We start from the raw sequence: 11,988 nt of genomic DNA on the forward strand, positions 1-11,988 counted from the left end.
GCAGGCGGGGCCCGTGGGCCTGTTCCTGCTGCTACCGGTCCGCGGTCCCCGCGGCCCCTTTGCCTCGTGGTGCGGTGACTTCTGGTCCCTCTGCGAGGACGCTCCTCCCCAGCCCCCTGACTCCTTTCCTAGCTCAGACGTCCCCTCCCTCAAGTAGACCATGTACTCCTGCTGCCCTGCTGTTTAGGCACCCAGTATTTTTCCCTCGTGGCAGCATTTCCCGCTGTTAGCAGTTTTCTGTTTGCGTAATTATTGGATTGTTTTCCGATTTCCACTCAGGGTATCTCTCTGAGGGCCGAGAATCTACTTTTTGTTCGTGGTACCTGGTGGTTCTCTGAGCGTGGTCCCCCATCAGCAGTAGCATCCCCTGGACATTTGTTAGAAATGCAGATTCTATGCCGGGCGCAGTGGCCCAAGCTGGTAATCCCAGCCACTCGGGATGCTGAGGTGGGAGGATCGCAAGAGCCCAGGAATCCAGCCTGGGCAACATAGCAAGACTCCATTTCCATTACAAAAGAAAAGAAAGAAATGCAAGTTGTAGGGTCCCAGCCCCGCCATATCAGGACTAGCATCTGCTTTATGAAGCTGTTCGAGTGATACCGCTCCCCACACTCAGCTTGAGAACCACTGCTACAGGAACAGCTTGCCAGACATAGGACTTAAGTGAATGTCAACTGAGTAATGTTTTAAATTAAACTTTTTTTTTTGTTTTTCTGAGTGAGACAGACCTCACTGTCATCCAGGGTGGAGGAGTACATTGGCACCATTATGGCTCACTGCAGCCTCTACCTCCCAGGCTCAATGAGCCTCCCATCTCAGCCTCCCCAGTAACTGGGACCACGGGGGGCGCTGTGCCACCAGACCAGCTAAATTTAGTAGTTTTTGTACAAATTGGGGTATTCCTATGTTGCCCAGGCTGGTCTTGAACTCCTGGCTTCAAGTGATCCTGCCTCAGCACTCAATTCCAAAGTGCTGGGAGTACAGGCATGAGCCACTGCACCTGGCCTGAGTAATTTCTGTTTCTCTCCCTAGCTAGTCTGAATGCCTGAGTTCACTTTCTTCTTTTTGATATTTGAGATATGTTACAGAAAAGTGCAGAAACGCTCAGCGTAATGCTGGATGAATTATCGCCAACAGATTATCCTGTGTGGCCAGTGATCAGTTTGGGAAACGGTGGAGGTTTGCAATTTTGAATTTCCAAAATGGAGTACGGTGCCTGATACCTTGTAGATTCTCAGTCAGTTGTACTGAGTGCGCGAAGTGGCAGTTACCTGGAGGAGCCGCACAGCCACAGGCACGGCAGGTTCTGGGTTAGAAGGATTGTTTGAAGGGGAGGGCCAGATTTTGCCCCCTAGTTGCCTTTACAGTAAGTGGGACTTTGGTCTCATTCAGGCAGTCACGTTTCTGTGGCTTCCTTCCTGGCACTGGAAGGTGTGGGGTTCATTTGGTCCAAATGTTGCTGTTTTGCTGCAGGTGGTTTTACTCACGACGAGCTGCTGAAGGTGTGGAAAGGACTGTTCTATTGCATGTGGATGCAGGACAAGCCGCTCCTCCAGGTGAGTGGAGTGAGCAGCAGAGAAGGTGCAGAAGCAGCGGGAGAGGATGGATGGGCATCTGGTCGACCCAGTTTTTTTTTTCTTTTTTTTTTTTTTTTAAGACGGAGTTTCGCTCTTGTTGCCCAGGCTGGAGTGCACTGGCGCAATCTCAGCTCACTGCAACCTCCGCCTTCTGTTTAAAGCAGTTCTCCTGCCTCAGCCTCCCTAGTAGCTGGGATTACAGGTGCTTGTCACCATGCCCCGCTAATTTTTTGTATTTTTAGTAGAGACGGAGTTTCATCATGTTGGCCAGGCTGGTCTTGAACTCCTGACCTCGTGATCCGTCTGCCTCAGCCTCCCAAAGTGCTGGGATTACAGGTGTGAGCCACGGCGCCCGGCCTAGTTCACCCAGTTTTAATATGGCCAGAGACCGTGGGGAGGTCGTATAGCCTTGATGCTTGGTTCTGCATGGCTGGTGGGTGTGGGCCTTTGGTTCGGTGAGTTTTACACTTGCTGAGGTCGTTGATGTGATTGACTGAGTCGTGCACCATAGCCGCACTGGCATATGGGTGAAAACTGGGTTTTGTGTTTGTCCTGGGTTGCAAACAGCTGCTGAAATAGTGGAAACCAAGGGACAGCATTCAGGTCTCCTGAGACAAGGACTTCTCCCGCTAGCCCTTTTCAAACATTGTCTCTCAAATTGTGACTTTTGTGCTCTCCTTCAGAATCTCGTGGGTGGTGAGGATACTTAGTTAAATTGAAGGGGAGGCTATGAAATGTCTCTTAGCAAGTGCCCTGGGCCATGTGTGGCGCAGTGATGTAGGCAGATAGCGAATGACCTATGGGGTCTCGCAGCCCTCCTCCTCCTGATGGTTGGGGGCTGTGAGTCTCAAGGCTCCCTTCTGCTCTCTCACGTCCCTCTTTAACCATGACTCTGTGGCTTTAGCACTGCCCCTGTCAGGAGGGCAGTGCCTGCCGTGGTTGTGTGAGAGGCTGTTGGCCCCGGATGTAGAGGGGTCTTTTGCAGCAGGGGTGAAACCTCCAGTCCACTGAGCTGAGACCTCCTGGAAGCCGACTCTCTGTGATGAGTGAGTGAGTGGTTGTGTGTGTGTCATTGTGAGAGCCTCATGCTTTAGGGGCTGAGGGCGTTTTTGTTGTTTCCTGCACAGGAAGAATTAGGAAGGACCATTTCCCAGCTCGTTCATGCTTTTCAGACCACGGAGGCGCGTGAGTATGCTCTGCCATAGTTGGGTACATTTGTAGACGTCAGAACCTCTGAGCATCAGAGCCACCAGACACAGGAGGGTTTGTGTTCTCAAATCCAGAGTAAGGAATGCCTAAGAGCGAGAGAGCGCCAGCTGGTGTCTGTGGGTGCTTAGCATGTGTGAAATGCTGGTGTAAGTGTTAAACGTGGATTAGCTCATTTACCCAAAGCACTCATTTTGAGTCTAGTGGGCTAATATCTTACATTTTAAAAATAAAATGAAAAGCCAGGGTAATGTCACCAAGAGATTTGACTGAATTCGCCTGATGGTCGTGAGGTTCCTGCAGTTGATTTTCTAACTCCTCTGTTCTCTGGTGTCCGGAGTTGAGAAGTTCTTACCCTTCCTGTCTGTGGGACTCACTTGAGGAGCCTCTAAAATTTCTGATGTCCAGATCCTGGTCCAGCAAGACCCAGTTCTCGGGGTAGGGCCTGGGCATCAGCGTTTTAGTTATTATTTATGATATGTAAAGAAAGGTTCCTCCGTGTTCTCACCTCACTTCCCAGAGTGGCTTCGCGCTCCTCAGCCGTTGTCTTCTGGCTTCTTCCTCCTCCAGAGCACCTGTTCCTTCAGGCCTTCTGGCAGACCATGAATCGCGAGTGGACGGGCATCGACAGGCTGCGCCTGGATAAGTTCTACATGGTGAGGCAGCCGCCAGGGCGCCGGCGGCGGGGGCAGCGTGGGTCTCAGTGTCCGGCCCAGTAGAGACAGGCAGCGCCTGGGCAGGGAGGCGACCTGAGGCAGTGCGACCCTGAAGCCGGGGTGGGAGGTGGAGCCGAGGCTCTAGGCGGTCCCTGCCGAGGGTTCTGCAGCATTGTCGGTCTCTGAGGGTCATTGAATGGGCGAGGAATCTGACCCCTCAAACACCACACAAACTTTTGGTTCAGAGAAGGAAAGTGACGATTGCCCTCCTGGGGAGAGTCGACGGTGACACCGTTGTTACTTTGCCGAGGAGGCCGTGAGTTTGGAGGCGCAGACTCCAGAGCTGCGATCGGGCCCTAGCAGGAGCCCTGGAGTGCCTGCAAGGCTGGGATGGCTGGGTCACAGTGCGGGACTTCCTTTCCCTCCTCCCTCATTGCACCCCCATTCAGGGTGCTGATTTGCCCTGAGAATGCTGGGGAACACTGGGGTTTAGAAGTGCAGCGTGTTGCTGCCCGGACCTGCTTCTCTCATTCCCTCCTTCCCTCTTGTTGAACCGTGAGGTCTCCTTACTGAGGTGGTGGTCATTGTAACCTTAGAGCAGATCTGAGATATAGGGACATTGTCACTTGTAGGAGTCAGTTACCCAATGGGAACGTTGAAAGGGGCCATGGCTGGGCCTCACTGAGGACAGATGTTGATCTGTCAGTCTGGCTTCAGTGTCCGGCTCAGATTCGGGCCAGGGTTGTACGGACAGTGTACATACCAGTGATTCTAGAATTGGAGACCAGGGTGGGAAAAACCTGGAGCTCAAGAAGGAAGGAGGCTCCAGGGCAGGCCAGGAGCCCGGCCATGCACTTGACAGAGTGCAGACTCTTAGGGACAGCGGGGCTCTTCAGGGAGGCCGCCCCACTGGTTTGCTGAGATGCAGCTGCTGGGTGCTTGGATGGATGCATTCTGCTTTCCATGGCTCGTTTCCGGGCCCCTTGTGTGACTGAGTCTGGCAGCACAGCCTTGTGTCAGGGCCGGCCTCAGTGGCACTGCAGGGTGGCGTAGGGGATAGGCCTCCCGTGTCTGCAAGAACAGTGTCCTGGCTGCTGGGCTGTGCTCTTGTTATCGGGGCTCCTGGGGGTCTGCGTGTCCTCTGCTGCTATTGACTGCGGCTCAGACCTCACTGTGGGCGTGTAGGCGTGCTGGGTCAGTAGCCTAAAGCGGGGACAACTGCAGAAGGGTGTTGAGTCCCATGGAGGAAAATAGCATTGGGGGGCAGATCTGGAGCTTCATTCACGGGTGCGGCTTGGCAGGAGCGCCCTCACTGCGTAGCGGACCGCAGAGGAAGTGAGCTGTGTTCTCCCCACTGGGGAGAGCCTGGTGAGGACCAGCCGTGTTTCAGACCCGGTTTTGCGGAGGGCTCCACTGCCCGTGGGGGTAGCTGTGCCTCTTTTCTGGTTCTCCTTTATGAATCAAGGACTGTCTGTTTCAACCCCAGTTTATGGACTGGAGTCATAGGACTGTCCCCTATTCCCTCCCACCCCCCGTACGCCTGCTTCCAGCCAGCTGGGGCCTTGGAGCTGGGGAGAGGGGCACATTCTCAGCCCGGGATTCTGAGGGCTTGGTGTCGTATCCTCCAGCGTCTGTCTGTCAGCAGCTCTGGGGGCCGGCTGTGTGCCTGGGGCCAGCAGAGGTGACCGCGGCTGTGGCTTTATCCCGCAGCGGCTCATGGTGCACGGGGAAGGGTGGTCTGGTGAAGCAGGGCTGGGCTTCTGCTAACACGAACCTCCTTCTGTGTCTAAGCTCATGAGGATGGTCCTGAACGAGTCCTTGAAGGTTCTGAAGATGCGAGGCTGGGAAGAAAGGTGGGTGCGCGGGCGCGGCGGGCCTGCTGTGGTGGGATGCTGCTCTCAGGGACCACAGTCATGTGTTTGTCGTTGGATTCTTTGTCATAAGGAGATGTCAGCCTTTACATTAAAGCGTGCCCCTAGTTGTGCTTAGAGATAAGATATTTTTTAAAGTAAAAATTAGTTTGTGTGTTTGTGGAAATGATGCCATTTATCCTCAGGCTTGGAGGCCAGTTCTCACTGGGAGTCAGGAGGGAGTGTTTTAATGAAAGGGTGTCCAGCTGAGGAGCTTCTTAAAAAAACACGGCATGTTCCGCTCCGTTAGCAATGCTTTTTGTTTTTTTTGAAATAGGTCTCTCTGTTGCCTAGGCTGGAGTGCAGTGGTGTGATCTTGGCTCAACTACAGCCTTGACCTCCTGGGCTCAAGTGATCCTCCTGCCTCAGCCGCCCAGCTGGCTGGGACTGCAGATGTGCATCACCAGGCCCACGTAATTTTTGTATTTTTGGTAGAGATTAGTTCTGTCCTGTTGCCCAGGCTGGTCTCAAACTCTCGGGCTCAAGCAGTCTGCCTGCCTAGGCCTCCCAAAGTTGTAAGCAATTTTAATTGCTCCTAATTCTAAAATTATGTAAATTGGCCTGGCGCGGTGGCTCATGCCTGTAATCCCAGTACTTTGGGAGGCCGAGGCAGGCAGATCACTAGGTCAAGAGATCAAAACCATCCTGGCCACCACAGTGAAACCCTGTCTCTACTAAAAATACAAAAATTAGATAAATACATAAAAAAGAATCAGCAGGCTGGTTATGTTGGGGCGAGGGGATCGCTTGAGCCCAGGAGTTTGAGGCTGCAGTGATCCATGACTGAGCCACTGCACTGTAGCCTAGAGTGAGATTCTGGGTTTTGTCTTGTTTTGTTTTGTTTTTTTAAAAAAAGAATCGCCAGGCGCGGTGGCTCAAGCCTGTAATCCCAGCACTTTGTGAGGCTGAGACGGGCGGATCACGAGGTCAGGAGATCGAGACCATCCTGGCTAACATGGTGAAACCCCGTCTCTACTAAAAAATACAAAAAACTAGCCGGGCGAGGTGGCGGGCGCCTGTAGTCCCAGCTACTCGGGAGGCTGAGGCAGGAGAATGGCGTGAACCCAGGAGGTGGAGCTTGCAGTGAGCTGAGATCCGGCCACTGCACTCCAGCCTGGGCGACAGAGCCAGACTCCATCTCAAAAAATAAATAAATAAATAAATAAATAAATAATAAAAAAAGAATCAGCAGGAATTGGACTGTGGTTGCCTGAGTTTCTCCCGCTTTGAGTTGCGTGGGTGATTTTGCAGTTAGGGCAGCGGTGCCTCTGGTTTGGAGGGATTTTCATTCTCGAGTTCCTTGGCAGGACTCTGATGCCGGGAGTCTCTTACTCATTCTAGGCCTTAGCATTGTGCATTACCCCGTAGGGGTCTCATGACTTAAGCGGAATTAAATGGTAAAGGGATGATTTTTGTGAACTGTTTTTGGCTTATTACTCCAAGAGTATTTTTCCTCCCTGTAACTGAGAATTCAGTACAGGAATCATTTGGAAGACCCTGGTGGCTTCCCCCAGTGCCCGGGGTCCAAGTGCTGACAGTGGGGTCCACTTTTCCTGCCCTGTTGGATCTCCTGCAGGCATAACCAGGCTGTCATTAATATCCATGGCATTGTCCCTGGCCTGGAAGTCGGTCCCTTGCACCCGTGTGTCTTCCTCTTGGTCTCAGCACCTGTTCTTGCCTCTGTCTCCTTTTTCCTGAGCCTTAGAGAGTGTCACTTCTCCTTTCCATCACCAGTGATTCTCCAGCCTTGCTGAGGAGCTTCCTAAATCGCACAGTTTACAAATCCGAGTTAGGGAGCTGCATTACTGAGCACCCCAGGAGGTCCAGATGCATCTAGATGCTACAGGTTATTCTCTGGGGCTGTGTAGTCTTCGGATCCGGGCCTGTGATGCCATCAAACCTGCCTGCCAGGGAGAGCTCTGGTGCACATCACAGAGGGCATGCGCCGTGCGGCAGGGCCTGGGAAGCCAGAAGGTGGCTCATGGTCCTGGGCCCCTTTCGGGGCCTCCATTTTCCTTTCTGTGTCCGTGCCGTCCTGACGTGTCTTCCCCAGCGGTACCCAGTGGAGAGGAACACCAGGCAGGGTCTCGTCTCAGCCAAGACTTTCTCTCTGGTAGCAGTTTTGAGGACAGAGGGAAGGCCTATCTGAATGTTTACACGTGTTGCATTTTGTAGCCAACATGCAAGCTCAGGCCATATGTTCTGGTGCTGGTGATGGTCACTTAACTCTCTGATTGCAAGACTGCTTTGTGCTGGAATAGCCCCGGGATCGCTGATCTTCACCTGCGTGGAGTTCGGGCTGGCCTGTTTGCAGACAGTGGCGCCTGCCCGCACTTAGGTTTCCATCCGAGCGTGTCACCGCCGGAGAGTGGGGGCACGGCTGTCTTGGGGCTTGCCGAGGCTGCCTGTCATGTTTGCTTTTCCTTTCCTCAGACAGATCGAGGAGCTGCTAGAGCTGCTGACGAGCGAGATCCTGCACCCCAGCAGCCAGGCCCCCCACGGGGTGAAGAGCCACTTCATTGAGATCTTCCTGGAGGAGCTGACCAAAGTGGGCGCTGAGGAGGTGAGGCTGGGCTGTGACGGGGCAGTGGAGCTGGGCATTTGTGGACGAGGGACTGAGCTCCGCTGGCTTTCCCCATAGCTTACGGCAGACCAGAACCTGAAGTTCATCGACCCCTTCTGCAGAATCGCCGCCCGGACCAAGGAGTAAGTGGTGGGCGGCCTGGTTGGACCCGACTCCTTCACTGAGTTCTTCCATGGGGCTGCCGTTTTGGGGGGGCTGCTCCCTCCGGGGAAGAATCTGTTGCAGAGTGGCCGCTGGCCATGCGGGTGGGCGGGGGGTAGAGGGGAGGCCGCAGGGCAGTCGGCGGCTTCTGCTTGGGAATCCAGCATAACGGGCCTGCTCGCTGGCCTCTGCCCTGCCCCTCAGTTCCCTGGTTTTGAACAACATCACTCGAGGCATCTTTGAGGCGATCGTGGAGCAGGCCCCGCTTGCCATTGAAGACCTCCTGAATGAACTGGATGCACAGGATGGGGAGGCGGCGTCGGACAGTGAGGAGTCCTCCGAGGGCGGTGAGCGCGGAGATGCGCTCTCCCGGAAGAGGTCTGAAAAGCCGCCTGCAGGTGGGGGTCACGGCACGCCCGTTTCCTCCTTGGGGCCTGTCCTGGGCCGAGCCAGTGTGGTCTCCTGCAGGGTTGCTCCCACCACCTTCCGCCTGGTCCCCTTGTCTCTGCCCCTCCCCACAGTCCATCCTCAGCATAGAAGCCAGAGTGACCTCTGTGGGCACCGAGCACACGTGTCATTTCCCCTCAAGCCCCCCAGCCTCTGGTGTGCCCCACGCCCTCTCCAGACCCCTGGGCTCCCCAGTCTAACCAGCACGCCTCCGGCTCAGTTGGCCCCCTGGACTCCTTCCTGCCTTGGTGCTGAGTCTCCCTGTGCCTCCCACCGTCTATCCCCCATCACTCTCTGGGGCTGGACTCTTTCAGCCTCCTGGCCTCTCCCAGCGCCACAGGCAGTCCTCCCCATGGCGTCACTCTGTGTCTCGGGATGTGAACCACTTGTTCCTCATGTTCCTTGTTCCTGGCCCGTCTCGCCAGAGGACAGCAAGCTCTGTCTGTACTGACCGTGGCAGGGTTCAGGCCTGAGACTCAGGGCACCTGGCTGCTGGGGAGTAGACCCGCTCCTCACTGCCTGCCAGAGGCCTCTGGGGGCAGCCGCGGGGTCCAGCCTGGCCCGTTTCTGGTTCGATGCTGCCCTCGTTGTCTGAGCCTGCTGGGTGGTCTGAGCTGTGAGTGTGGCATCCTGGTGGTGTGGAGGGTGTCTCTGACCATGCCCAGGACCCCCGTGTGCCCTGACTCAGTGCTGTGGCCGCTGTGCCCCTTGGCTTACTCATCAGAAGACCCCCTCCCCACCGCCCCCAGCACTTGGCCCGGCCACCCTATGCGTGTCTCCCTGGTCCCTGCCTTGCCCTTCTCAGTAGCCGAGGCGCCTGGCAGGTCCTCCAGTGCCTGTTGCTGGCCCCTGGCTGCCACCTCCAGAGCAGACCCTTGTCACATGCTGCCCCACAGCTGCCTGTTGCCCAGAAACCTTTCTTCTGCAGACAGTGCCGTCAAAGCCCCAAATGCCCAGCGCAGCTTGAGCGCCTGACTGAAACGTCAACTCCCACAGTTTCTGTTCCAGGCCACCTTGAGGCTGGACTGAGCTACCCCTCCTCACTTCCGGAACTTTTGACATGGCCTTTGTTGCCCGAGATGCCAGCTTGTAGTCAGCCACTCAGGGCTGTATAGGCACCTGTGCCCTGGGACGTCTTTTTTCCTTTCCAGGCCTGGGGTGGCACCTCTTGTCCTGTCCATACGAGATTGGAGGTCACATGGCACCTAGTATCTGCCTTGAGCTGCGGGCCTATGCCCACGCTCTGACCAGGGTGCACAGAGCGGGCTCTCCGTTCCTGGGTGTTTGGGGCTGGCACACGTTGGGAACAGGTCTTTGAGTTCACGGGGTCCCTTTTGTTCCAGGCTCTGTCTGCAGGGCTGAACCTGAGGCTGGTGAGCAGACAGGTGACGACAGGGACAGTGGTGGCCCTGTCCTCCAGGTGGGTGCCTTGGGCTCGTGGCTGCACCCTCACCTTTGCCCTGCTTTGCTGCCGCTGGCCCTGGAAGAGGAGGGGGGCGTTAGGAGGGAGGATGGCAGCCGTCAGCATGGAGAGTCACCCAGACGGGTTAGCTTTGAAGGAGGGATCGGTGCTCCGACCCTGCTCCCTGCAGGCGAGTGGGGTCATTAAGAGTGGGGCTGGGGCCTGGGATGGTAGGCTCAGAGGCAGACCTGCATCGTCCAGGGCTGGCCTCACCTCACGCTGGCCTCTTGCCTCATGTATGGGCAGCCCCCCAGATTTCCTGCGGCCCCTTCTTTGGGGTGCTGGGCTGGAATGAAATGGCGTGTGCCAAGCGGCTGGCCTGTGGGTCTCAGCGAGGAGTCCACTCAGCCAGTGGGGTCTGACTTCAGGCAAATTGGAAACTGAAATGTTTTAAGTTTTAAATATGATTATGTGCAGACTTAATAAAATATGGCCTTCTTGGGTTAAAATCGATCAAATTAACTTACTTTATTCGTGCTTGTCTGTGTGTGGCTCCTAGAGTTGTAAAGCTGCAGGCAGGCTCCTGGCAGGTGTGTGCCCCACAGTGTGCGTCTCGCAGAGTGTGCCCTGCAGTGCGTGCCCCACAGTGTGCCGCAGCATGTGTGGTGCCCGCTGTGCTGGAGTGGCGGGGCTGCAGGACCCTTAGTGAGGGTGGGCTGTGTTCTTGTGAGCCGAGTGAAGAACCTGCAAGTGAAGACCAAGTGCCCTCTGGGTCTCGGGGTTCCACGTTCTCGGAGCATGCAGAGGGTGACTGACCTTGGCTCTGTGACGTCTGTCTTTTGACACAGTTTGACTACGAGGCAGTTGCTAACAGGCTGTTTGAAATGGCCAGCCGCCAGAGCACCCCGTCTCAGAACAGGAAGCGTCTCTACAAAGTGGTCCGGAAGTGAGTGTCTGAGGGGCTACGTCTGCTCTGCTGCCCTTGGAGCTGCCCTTTCCTCCTCAGATCGGGGTGCCTTCGCCTTGCCCTGGTCCTTCCGCAGCCCCTGGGGTGGTCCCCGCTAGGACCCTGAGACCCCTGCACAGCCCCTGGGGTTCCCCGGCTGGGACCCTGCAGCCCCTCTAGCTGGAGCTTCCTCCTCCTGCGGAAGCCGCAGCTGTGGTAAGTGGGCATCTGTCTTGCTCTTTCAGGCTGCAGGACCTGGCAGGAGGTGAGGACCGGCCGGGCACTGACAGTGGCACCGCCTTGGAGGTGGAGCTCCGTCCTCGTGGGAGTGCATTGCTTCCAGGGGCCTCGTAGCACGTGGAGTCTCTCTGCAGAGAGGCCTGGTGGTGTTTCTGGGGGACAGGGAGGCAGGGCTCGGGGTTCCACAGCTCTCGTTTTTGTCGGTTTTGCTGAGTGATTCTCAGACTTGAGTGTCCCTTGGAGTCCCCCAGAGCCTGAGAGACGGTGCCAGCCACAGGGGCTCCCAAGCACTGACCGCGGTGCTGCTGCTGGTCTGTTGTGCAGCACACGTCTGTTCCTGGCAGCGTGTGGCGGATGGAACTGGCATAGGTTATCGGAAGGAGCGTTTCCTAGGGGGGTTGATGGTAAGAGATGTAAGCGTTTCTCCCGGTGTTTCCTTAAGAAAAGTGTCAGAGCTGCAGCTCAGTTGGAAGGATTTCATAGGGGATGCCTGCGTGTCCCTCCGGCTCCAGAATCAGCACTTCCTGTCTTGTGTTAAGCTCCTCTCTCTGAGCGCCACACCCCCTGCACCCACCAGCCGGCGTGTCATGAGTTCTAGTCCAGGGTTTGTTTCCTTTTTTTAGTTTTTGAGACAGTGTCTCGCTCCGTTGCCCAGGCTGGAGAGCAGTGGGGTGATGACAGTTCACTGCAGCCTGGATCTGGGCTCAAGCGATCCTCCAACCTCAGCCTCCCAGTCACTGGGACCACAGGCGCGTGCCACATGCCGGCTCATTGTTTCAGTTTTTGTGGAGACAGGGTTTCGCTGTGTGCCAGGCTGGTAGTGTGGAGACAGGGTTTCGCTGTGTGCCAGGCTGGTAGTGTGGAGACAGGGTTTCGCTG

The 11,988-nt window shown here is 55.9% G+C and overlaps 1 protein-coding gene across 1 annotated transcript in view; it reads left to right on the forward strand.

The window, feature by feature from the left end:
• Positions 1 to 545: 545 nt before the first annotated feature.
• Positions 546 to 11,988, forward strand: part of RRP1 (ribosomal RNA processing 1) — a 12,583-nt gene continuing 1,140 nt past the window's right edge. The window contains exons 1-11 of the mRNA XM_011954120.1: positions 546 to 1,179; positions 1,474 to 1,556; positions 2,705 to 2,762; positions 3,354 to 3,439; positions 5,231 to 5,292; positions 7,783 to 7,912; positions 7,991 to 8,055; positions 8,279 to 8,472; positions 9,865 to 9,941; positions 10,772 to 10,869; positions 11,115 to 11,134. Of these exons, the coding sequence (XP_011809510.1) occupies positions 1,080 to 1,179; positions 1,474 to 1,556; positions 2,705 to 2,762; positions 3,354 to 3,439; positions 5,231 to 5,292; positions 7,783 to 7,912; positions 7,991 to 8,055; positions 8,279 to 8,472; positions 9,865 to 9,941; positions 10,772 to 10,869; positions 11,115 to 11,134 (973 nt within the window). The 5' untranslated portion in view covers positions 546 to 1,079. The remainder of the gene's footprint in view (positions 1,180 to 1,473; positions 1,557 to 2,704; positions 2,763 to 3,353; positions 3,440 to 5,230; positions 5,293 to 7,782; positions 7,913 to 7,990; positions 8,056 to 8,278; positions 8,473 to 9,864; positions 9,942 to 10,771; positions 10,870 to 11,114; positions 11,135 to 11,988) is intronic.

Source organism: Colobus angolensis, unplaced genomic scaffold (genome assembly GCF_000951035.1).
Source record: "Colobus angolensis palliatus isolate OR3802 unplaced genomic scaffold, Cang.pa_1.0 Scaffold38, whole genome shotgun sequence".
Lineage (NCBI taxonomy): Eukaryota > Metazoa > Chordata > Mammalia > Primates > Cercopithecidae > Colobus > Colobus angolensis.